The 11,074-nt window shown below is 34.7% G+C and overlaps 1 protein-coding gene across 2 annotated transcripts; it reads left to right on the top strand.

Moving 5' to 3' along the window:
* Positions 1-2,546: 2,546 nt before the first annotated feature.
* Positions 2,547-10,442, top strand: LOC125649130 (putative phosphatidylglycerol/phosphatidylinositol transfer protein 2). Of its 2 annotated transcripts, none has more exons than XM_048876377.2 (4): positions 2,547-3,402; positions 3,489-3,584; positions 8,158-8,342; positions 9,841-10,442. In XM_048876377.2, the coding sequence occupies exons 1-4, from the start codon at positions 3,054-3,056 to the stop codon at positions 9,919-9,921; spliced, it is 711 nt and encodes a 236-aa protein (XP_048732334.2). In that variant the 5' UTR covers positions 2,547-3,053; the 3' UTR covers positions 9,922-10,442. The 2 variants fall into 2 exon arrangements, with proteins under 2 accessions (XP_048732334.2, XP_048732340.2); XM_048876383.2 differs by lacking the exon at positions 9,841-10,442 and adding an exon at positions 9,214-9,834.
* Positions 10,443-11,074: the final 632 nt, after the last annotated feature.

The raw sequence follows: 11,074 nt of genomic DNA, 5'->3' as shown, positions 1-11,074 counted from the left end.
GAGATCCTATAATTTGCTCAAGAGCTATGGTGCGGAAATGAAATGTTGATGCGTGCCCGCCCCAAGGCACTTCATCAGATCATGAGCCGAGTTCGACTTCATCGCAACTCCCCTAAAAATGAAACACTAGTCAAATAATGTTATTTATTGCCAAGGTATTTGGGATATTATACTGTGGCTCAAACAGGGGGTGAATGAACCTGACAGAATGGGAAGAATATAGCGGAATCAGACTTGTGATGTTGAATAAACTATACATGTACAAGATCCATAACTATTTTTTTTTTTCAGTTTGTGAGGGAGAATCCTCATGTCTCTTTCATCTGTAGACAAATAAACAATGTGTTTTGACCAGAGCAATTTCCAATCCTTTTTGCAGCATAAATTCAACATTGTGACAACTGGGTTAAACTTTGATAGTGAAGTCATACATGGCAACACCTTATCCCATGCTCTTAAAATTTCTGTTTGACACACACTCATGACATCCACTTAAACATTACAGAGTGCAGCAAAATCTCATTGTAATAGGGGATTCAAAATGGATAACTGGTACAAAATATGGTACATACTATTAAAAAAGGATAATGAATTTGACATACTGATGTCTTGGAAAAGGAAATTCTGACATCGGGGCTCTAAGCGTTTTCAAACATTGTCATTTGATAAAAGTGTTCTACATTTTTAAAAATAGAGATTAATATGTCTTTACATACATAGGTGAGAAAGTTTCCATTATTCCTAGCCGAGACATATCATGTATGCACAAAAAATTCATAAACAAATATCACACTACTCACGTAGAAAATGTGGACCTTACCGTCATCAAGCGCAGCGAAACACACCATTTCGAGATTTTCGTCGACGAAAGCTCGGTAACAGTAATGAATAAGGTACACTCATTTTGTATCTATTTTGTGACTTTCTTTATTAAAAGACACAGTTCTCTAATGTGTAACGTGCAATTACTACGTAATTTAATAACTTGAAGCATGAAGCAGTTTCACTTTGCAACCGGATATAAGAAATTTTATTTCGTATTCCGATCCCAATAGAAAGTTGTTGACTGGGAATGACGTGTTTTAATTCAATATACATGTAACATCAAGCATTTTTTATATCACATTAAAAAAAACCAAATATATACACATACGCAATGTTGTAGAGTTATTTCTTGTAAATTTTCTGAGGTTTCGCACCATATTCGATATTTCGCGCCACGGTGTCAATAGGTCTTGTGTGCAGTTGTCGTTCGTTTCCCTATCAATGTTTATAGGTGACGCTGCGCTACAAACGACAATTTTCAACTTTATCTTTTATTTTTCTATGTATATCAGTATCAATTTGATCGAAATCCTGTATTCAAATTGATTTGAATACAATATCATTGCATTTCCTTACATGTCAATAATCAAAATTAGATTAATTCAGAAAAGTTACATGGATTATTTAATGGCGGATGTTTATAAAAGTTTATGTTGATTTACCTAGGAGTAAATCAGCTGACACAGAACCCCCGCTGACGACCACTATACAAATCAATACAAATTACTGCGCAGAAAAGTGCGTGATGACCCAGGGAGATTGAACATAGTTCAACTCCCAAAAATGAGCCAATGGGACAGAAACACTGAATCTGACATAGTGCATATTCAAGTTTGTTGAAATCATGGCCACGAGGTAGATGGGCCACAATACATGCAGGAGTTCGAAGTTTTACATGGGAATGTATAGGATAAATCTTTGAGATCTTCTCAAGAACAACAAGGCCATGATTGCTCATATTAATATGCAAGCATTCCCAGGTAGTGTAGATTCAATGTCGTTCAAATTGTGATCCCCGTGGGTAGGGTGAGGCCACAATATAGGATCAAATTTTCACATGGGAATATTTAGGGAAATACTTTTAAAATTTTCTATGATTAGTTATATTAAAATGCAAACATTCTCAGGTAATTTGAAGTTTGTTCAAATCATGACCCCGGGGGTAAGATGGGGCGACAATACGATCAAAGTTTTATATTGGAATGTATACATATGTATAGGGTTTTATAAAACAATACCCCCTCCCTTTTCTTTTTAGTCATGATTTGATTTTATCCCGTCTGTCTGAAATTTGAACGTTGCTCATAACTTTTGAATGATGAGTGATAGGGCTCTCCTCTTCATATATACATTTCTTGTGACAAAACTTTGTTTTGGTATGCTATATGTTTTGATCTTGTAACCTTGACCTTGTGTTTTGGATTACTTTTAAGAAACGTTAACCTAGGCAATATCCTCTGAACTGTAGGGCTTTCATATTCTGAATATAGACTCCTTATGGCAGACCTTACATTTCATACCATGAATGTCATCTTGTGACATTGTATCATGATTATATCGTGACCCTCTGGGGCTAGGTTTGGGCTACAATATGGGGTCAAAATTTTTCATGGGACTATAGATTACAAAACAAAGTTTTAAAGATCATAATTTTCATAGATGAACAACGGCAGAGCCAAGGTGACTCATGTGGGCGATGTGGCCTATGGACCTCTTGTTTCTTCTGTGTCCAAATTCAAACGTTTTTTAAAAAATATACAGAACGTATAATGAACTTTTCAAATCAGTAAAAAAAAATTACAGTTGTACTTGCAAACCAGCACAGATACTTAAAAGTTCATCGAAATGGATCATTAAACCTTGGCCGACTTTACATCCTTTGTACTCAGTATCACATGTCAGTATTTTAGTTGTGGGATCAGGGACATCGCAGTAGATAGCACACAATCGGAGGATAACATTATCACTGGTTTTACTGATCAAACAACCTGCTGATAGAGAGAATAGCCCAGCACCATCCCATATAGGATTCTGATAAAAAGCCAAATAACCACTCACAACCGGAGGGACATACTTGAGTAAGGTGGACCATCTAGTCAGAGGTACTCAATGATGCAGCAGGTGGGATAGAGGGAAAACTGTGTAGAAAGAAACGTATAGAAACAGAAGGGGATAAAGTTATGACATAACAACAAACGGAGTACAAGAATCGTAAAAAGAGGTAGCAGATGGTGTATCTGAATTTAAAAGGTATCTGGCAACGTAAAACCGTGAACATGATGAACGTAAGGAAAGTACCCTTAATCATTGCGCTGACTATTATGACCATCTTCTGTTCCATGTTTACCGTGTATATGACAATGTTTAATCATGGACCAGCATCCGAAATTTTGGAAGCTAACAGGCAAGTAGTAAGGAAGTCTGAGAATTCCTTCAAATTGGATTCCTTAAAACTGGATTCAAATGGAGAACAAGAGGAGGAAAAGGAGTCTGAAAGTGCTCTGTCTGCAAAGAAATGGCAAAAGTTTGTGGATGAGAACAAATTAGTCGCTATCGGGGACGTTTACAACTCTTGTGGTGAGTTTTACTACTAAACTGCAAGTTTTAATGACGTATTTATACATTATATATCTGAGTATGCTCTTTTCTTTTTGTATATGCAGACAATAAAGACAGAATCACGCTGGGGAAAGCTATACTTCTACCCGATGAAGAAACAGAAGGATTAAAAGTGCGAACGTTCATCAATATCACTTTAAGTGAGTGAATTATATCTTGTTTTAACCTCATACTAATGTCTAATTACTTTCACCTTAAAACGGAATATTTGCATTCCTTGAATCTTTTCCCTTATATTTCTTTTGAAATTTACATTGCTTTCATCATGCAGTAAATACATTTTTGTTGCGAACTAGTTCGATCTGGTTTACTAGTATCACTTGTCTGCATAATCATTACCAAATATGAAGTGTCATCAAGGTCAAAGGGTGCCGGCTTTTCCATTTAACGTAACAAATGGGTCAACCACATGATATTTTATATCTTAATTCTAGTTTATATTTTTAAATAATACATAAAATATAAATATGAACAGTAAAATGTCTTTCTTTGTTTTTTCGTCGGGTGATGAAGGTAGCCATCATTGCAGAAAAAATTAGCATAACCCGCTTACTCTTTAAGTAACTTTTAGATTTTTATTTGAATGATTCTGCTTTTACTCGCTTTTCGGAAACTACAGATCAAAGAAAGTGACAATCCCCCCCTCCCCCCCTCTAGATACTTAACAATACCTTCGTCTTTAGTGACATCGTATAGTACATGTACCACAATATTCTAACAATAGATATTCAAATATCGATAGATATATGGAATCTCAACGGATTCTTTTCGCGAACTTTTTGAACAGCCTTCGTACACCTACAAGAAATTTCTGGGAATATAAATTGTATCAGCTTCAAATTTCTTTTCATAAAATAGTTAATTTAAAATAGATAGCGAAATGAATTCTAAATGCCGTATTTATTTGCACATGTTTTGCTTCTTTTACTCGTGATATTATTGAAGTCGCTGACAAAATGTGTACTATACTAGTATCCTAATCCTATATATTCGTACATGTACGAGTGTGATGTAAGCGCATGTATTCACCACTCGACTACAAGTAACTATTTACACACATACACTCAAATCGTCATCAGTTACGGTTGTTACAAACTGAGCGAACATAGGTGTTGGACATTTTATATGATATGGTGTGTTATAAAACATTCTCCCTTTTCGTTGTTAAATAAACATATGCTAAGTTGTGTATCGTATGAATTAGATCGGGATAACAGTACACGGCTTTCTATAGAAATAAATCGTACAAAGAGTACAGGAAATGATGCCGTTTCTGTTTGAAGTCCACTTTCCTTTCTATACTATTTACGGGGGTGACCTTAAATTTTTTGAATTAAAAATATGTCAGTTACATATAATGTATTGTTCTGAAGTAAAAGTCAAGTAGAATCACATTGTAGATGTATGTATAGTGTGACTAGGACTACGTGTGTGTAGAATTAGATGTATGTATAGTGTGACTAGTACTACGTGTGTGTAGAATTAGATGTATCTATAGTGGGACTAGGACTACGTGTGTGTAGAATTAGATGTATGTATAGTGTGACTAAGACTACGTGTGTGTAGAATTAGATGTATCTATAGTGTAACTAAGACTACGTGTGTGTAGAATTAGATGTATATCTATAGTGTGACTAGGAATACGTGTGTGTAGAATTAGATGTATGTATAGTGTAAATAGGACTACGTATGTGTAAAACTATATGTATCTATAGTGTGACTAGGACTACGTGTGTGTAGAATTAGATGTATGTATAGTGTGACTAGGACTACGTGTGTGTAGAATTAGATGTATCTATAGTGTGACTAGGACTACGTGTGTGTAGAATTAGATGTATGTATAGTGTGACTAGGACTACGTGTGTGTAGAATTAGATGTATGTATAGTGGGACTAGGACTACGTGTGTGTAGAATTAGATGTATGTATAGTGTGACTAGGACTACGTGTGTGTAGAATTAGATGTATGTATAGTGTGACTAGGACTACGTGTGTGTAGAATTAGATGTATGTATAGTGTGACTAGGACTACGTGTGTGTAGAATTAGATGTATCTATAGTGTAACTAAGACTACGTGTATGTAGAATTAGATGTATCTATAGTGTGACTAGGACTACGTGTGTGTAGAATTAGATGTATGTATAGTGTGACTAGGACTACGTGTGTGTAGAATTAGATGTATGTATAGTGGGAGTAGGACTACGTGTGTGTAGAATTAGATGTATGTATAGTGTGACTAGGACTACGTGTGTGTAGAATTAGATGTATGTATAGTGTGACTAGGACTACGTGTGTGTAGAATTAGATGTATGTATAGTGTGACTAGGACTACGTGTGTGTAGAATTAGATGTATCTATAGTGTAACTAAGACTACGTGTATGTAGAATTAGATGTATCTATAGTGTGACTAGGACTACGTGTGTGTAGAATTAGATGTATGTATAGTGTGACTAGGACTACGTGTGTGTAGAATTAGATGTATGTATAGTAGGAGTAGGACTACGTGTGTGTAGAATTAGATGTATCTATAGTGTGACTAGGACTACGTGTGTGTAGAATTAGATGTATGTATAGTGTGACTAGGACTACGTGTGTGTAGAATTAGATGTATGTATAGTGGGAGTAGGACTACGTGTGTGTAGAATTAGATGTATCTATAGTGTGATTAGGACTACGTGTGTGTAGAATTAGATGTATATCTATAGTGTAAATAGGACCACGTGTGTGTAGAATTAGATGTATGTATAGCGTGACTAGGACTACGTGTGTGTAGAATTAGATGTATGTATAGCGTGACTAGGACTGCATGTGTGTAAAATTAGTTGTATCTATAGTGTGACTAGGACTACGTGTGTGTAGAATTAGATGTATGTATAGTGTAAATAGGACTACGTGTGTGTAGAATTAGATGTATCTATAGTGTAAATAGGACTACGTGTGTGTAGAATTAGATGTATGTATAGTGTAAATAGGACTACGTGTGTGTAGAATTAGATGTATGTATAGTGTAAATAGGACTACGTGTGTGTAGAATTAGATGTATGTATAGTGTAAATAGGACTACGTGTGTGTAGAATTAGATGTATATCTATAGTGTAAATAGGACCACGTGTGTGTAGAATTAGATGTATGTATAGCGTGACTAGGACTACGTGTGTGTAGAATTAGATGTATGTATAGCGTGACTAGGACTGCATGTGTGTAAAATTAGTTGTATCTATAGTGTGACTAGGACTACGTGTGTGTAGAATTAGATGTATGTATAGTGTAAATAGGACTACGTGTGTGTAGAATTAGATGTATGTATAGTGTAAATAGGACTACGTGTGTGTAGAATTAGATGTATGTATAGTGTAAATAGGACTACGTGTGTGTAGAATTAGATGTATCTATAGTGGGACTAGGACTACATGTGTGTAAAATTAGTTGTATCTATAGTGTGACTAGGACTATGTGTGTGTAAAACTAGATGTATCTATAGTGGGACTAGGACTACGTGTGTGTAGAATTAGATATATCTATAGTGTAAATAGGACCACGTGTGTGTAGAATTAGATGTATCTATAGTGGGACTAGGACTACATGTGTGTAAAACTAGATGTATCTATAGTGTGACTAGGAATACGTGTGTAGAATTAGATATATCTATAGTGTAAATAGGACCACGTGTGTGTAGAATTAATGTATCTATAGTGGGACTAGGACTACATGTGTGTAAAACTAGATGTATCTATAGTGTGACTAGGAATACGTGTGTGTAGAATTAGATGTATGTATAGTGTAAATAGGACTACGTGTGTGTAGAATTAGATGTATGTATAGTGGGACTAAGACTACGTGTGTAGAATTAAATGTATCTATAGTGTAACTAAGACTACGTGTGTGTAGAATTAGATATATCTATAGTGTAAATAGGACCACGTGTGTGTAGAATTAGATGTATGTATAGTGTGACTAGGACTACGTGTGTGTATAATTAGATGTATGTATAGTGGGACTAGGACTACGTGTGTGTAGAATTAGATGTATGTATAGTGTAAATAGGACTACGTGTGTGTAAAATTAGATGTATCTATTGTGTGACTAGGACTACGTGTGTGTAGAATTAGATGTATATCTATAGTGTAAATAGGACCACGTGTGTGTAGAATTAGATGTATCTATAGTGTGACTAAGACTACGTGTGTGTATAATTAGATGTATGTATAGTGGGACTAGGACTACGTGTGTGTAGAATTAAATGTATGTATAGTGTGACTAGGACTACGTGTGTGTAGAATTAGATGTTTCTATAGTGTAACTAAGACTACGTGTGTGTATAATTAGATGTATGCATAGTGGGACTAGGACTACGTGTGTGTAGAATTAGATGTATCTATAGTGTGACTAGGACTACATGTGTGTAGAATTAGATGTATATCTATAGTGTGGCTAGGACTACGTGTGTGTAGAATTAAATGTATCTATAGTGTGACTAAGACTACGTGTGTGTAGAACTAGATGTATATCTATAGTGTAAATAGGACTACGTGTGTGTAGAATTAGATGTATGTATAGTGTAAATAGGACTACGTGTGTGTAGAATTAGATGTATGTATAGCGTGACTAGGACTATGTACTTGTCCTGTTTCTTTGTAGAATTAATGGGATTGATCAGTTGCACTCATCTTTTTTATGTAGAATGTTATCCAGAAAGATTTTTTCTACTTTAGAGAAAGCATTGACAGAAGGAGAATTTCTCATAGATGTCAAATATAATGGCAAAGATCTGTATGACAACCACTGGGAATTCTGCACCATCGACGAAAACCAGAAAAAGAGACAAGTGTTCTGTCCATACAAACCGGGCTTCTACGAATGGGCAACCGACAAAAAAATTCCAAAATTTATTCCTAAGGTATGGAGTCCGAATTATTTTTTTTTTGTCAATAAGTACAATTCATAAATCAAATAATTATATCCGACCATAGATACATGTTGATGTCTTACTGTCCATACAGGGAATACACGGATTTATAGATTTAATAATATACATAGATACATGTTGATGTCTTACTGCCCATACAGGGAGTACACGGATTTATAGATTTTTAATAATATACATTGAAATCAGTTGACTCTGATTGATTGTGAAACATTTTATAAAATACTACCACCCTCTAGATAAGAAAATCATGCCATTCAGTATTACAGAACATAGCAACGGTCAACATTACTTGACAACGGGTGGTATTACGTAAAATATTGACTGCGCGGAATTCTTGCGCATACGGTTCCATATAAAAAACGTACGACGCTTCGTTTTTAGTTTGCCAATCGTAATAGTTATTCGGTTTAATAATAAATATAACTAGGGTAACATCAGATATTGTCATCCCATCGTTAATGGTTTTCTCGAGTGGACAATTTTCCAAAGTTACTCTCACCTGCATGCAATATTTATATATTCTACCGTGGTTATTGCAAATATCACAAGAATGTGGCGGTCATTATTCTGCGATATACCTTGATACGTAATAAAATTGATACACATCTCACTTGCACTTCCGTGTTTTGCTTATACAATAATGTCGATAACTGAGGTTTCAATTTCATAATCATAAAAATTGATCAATAAATGTTGCATTCCGAGATCGATACGCATGTAAACATACATATCGGACGATGCTTAGACAAATTAACCCTTTTCTACTTATGTGTAGTTTTCTTGGACAGTTGATATAATCCTTCAACATCAAACTAAACACTTGAAATATTTTTTTCAAAAGATCTAGAATACTCCTACCATCTCACCAAAACATGTAGGCCTAGTCCGTTTCGGAAACTGTCATGACGTCACAGTGACCTAATTCGTAGCTGCATATACATAGTATGTAAACTTTCTGGGGAGCACTTATGACTTTTACGACCAACTTTGCACGCTGGAATGTTCTCGTTTATCTTAAGATCATTCACTCCAAAGCAAATTAATAAGGAATAAAAATAAGATTGAAAATTAAACCTCAGAAAAGTTTTAATTCATTCATTTAAACTAATAACTGTGCAGTACTTTGTCGTAATTTGTTTTGTAAAACCGGCCCCTGAGCCGTAGTAGAATAATGTTCTTGTATTCGTAGATGTTGCAGGATAACCTCTTCCATCTGGAAATGTTGTTTGAAATATAAAAGCCTCAGCTGATATATTTCAAAACAACAGTTCTCGACCTCCGAGTTTATCCATGCGACACCCACGAAAACGCGAAATAACGCACGATATGGCAATTGTAAGTCTGAAATATTCAATGAAAGAAAAAGACATCCCCTATAAAGGTATCACAATAGCAATGAACTGTAACTTCAAAATGTAAATATAAAAGACGCTTTCTTTGTATATCTATTCTTTTTTTCTTTTTGAAGGGTAAATATGAGACCCGAGCCTGGTTAAATGGCGATAATGGAGAACTTCTGACATGTGGTTTGACGACTTTTGTTTTATAAATCTGGAGGATCTAGACGCTTTAACAATGCATATTTATATTTTATTTTCGTGTTATTAATCATGGTACATCCTGTTTTAATATAAATTATATGTTATGATATTGCTTGAAAATTCTAACAGACAATGTTCATGTTATTATTATCTATCAGGGATGTTGCATTTATTTTGACATTTTTGTTAATTTTGTCATTTGTGTCATACATGTACAAAACATAGACACGATGTATTGTTTTTCACTCTAGTCATATTTGACATTTCATGATTCGTTGTAAATATTCGTATATTTATTGAATTCATGTAGTTAGATTTCAGTCATCACTATTACTACATACTGTATATTCTGATTAATATTTGTGTCATTTTACTCTTTCTGTTTTTTGTATTCCTGTTAAGTGTTAGAAATGTTAAAATTGTATCGTGTACACTATCTATTTTACTCTGATTTTCATGTGCAATATATCACTGAAAAAAAAAATCTATGTAATTTGTTTTTAAAAGAAGTAATAAATTTTAAGTAAAACTGCGATTTATGGTGATAAATTACTGATATTTCGATATTATATTGCTTGTAATATTTAGAAAGTGACCTAGAGAGAGAGAGAGAGAGAGAGAGAGAGGGGGGGAAAGAATCGAAATCGGGAAAGTATTTTCATTCAAGGATTATCTGGGTATCAAACAGAGGTTTTGTGTACCATGTACACAAGATAAGATAACTGTTAACATAGTCAGATAACGATAACTCGCGCTCATCTGGGTTGGACGGGAATTCACGTTTACTATGAAACATACGTGATTGTACATGACCTCAATTATGACTTAATGGCATAGGTGAACTCGTACCTAGTTTTTACTCCTGTCAAATCGAATTTAGCTGGTGAAAAAAATATGATAGAATCATTTGGAATACATGTATAAATCAAATATTCCTAATGATGTGCTCACAGCAGGGACATAAACATGTTATACATGTCTCTGCTCGGAGAGAATGATCATCTCGTAACTATCAACGTTGTTGAAAAAAAAGTATGAACTCTAATTTAACCGTATAATCACTATAGTTACAATGTATATATGATTTGTGTCCGATTTTTTTCATGACTGTGTAACAGGAAAGGGAAAATGCAACAAACCAGACACCCCCCCCCCCCCCCC

Source organism: Ostrea edulis, chromosome 1, assembly GCF_947568905.1.
Source record: "Ostrea edulis chromosome 1, xbOstEdul1.1, whole genome shotgun sequence".
In the NCBI taxonomy this organism is placed as follows: domain Eukaryota; kingdom Metazoa; phylum Mollusca; class Bivalvia; order Ostreida; family Ostreidae; genus Ostrea; species Ostrea edulis.
The sequence above is the reverse complement of the archived record's forward strand: the minus strand, read 5'-3'. Positions and strand labels throughout refer to the sequence as shown.

Bases quoted from the DNA above. Each gene is read 5' to 3' on its own strand.
- LOC125649130 (XM_048876377.2), top strand. From the start codon at position 3,054: ATGGTGTATCTGAATTTAAAAGGTATCTGGCAACGTAAAACCGTGAAC. The intron at 3,585-8,157 runs GTGAGTGAATTA...TTTCTACTTTAG, and splicing joins GTTCATCAATATCACTTTAA to AGAAAGCATTGACAGAAGGA. The intron at 8,343-9,840 runs GTATGGAGTCCG...TTCTTTTTGAAG, and splicing joins TTCCAAAATTTATTCCTAAG to GGTAAATATGAGACCCGAGC.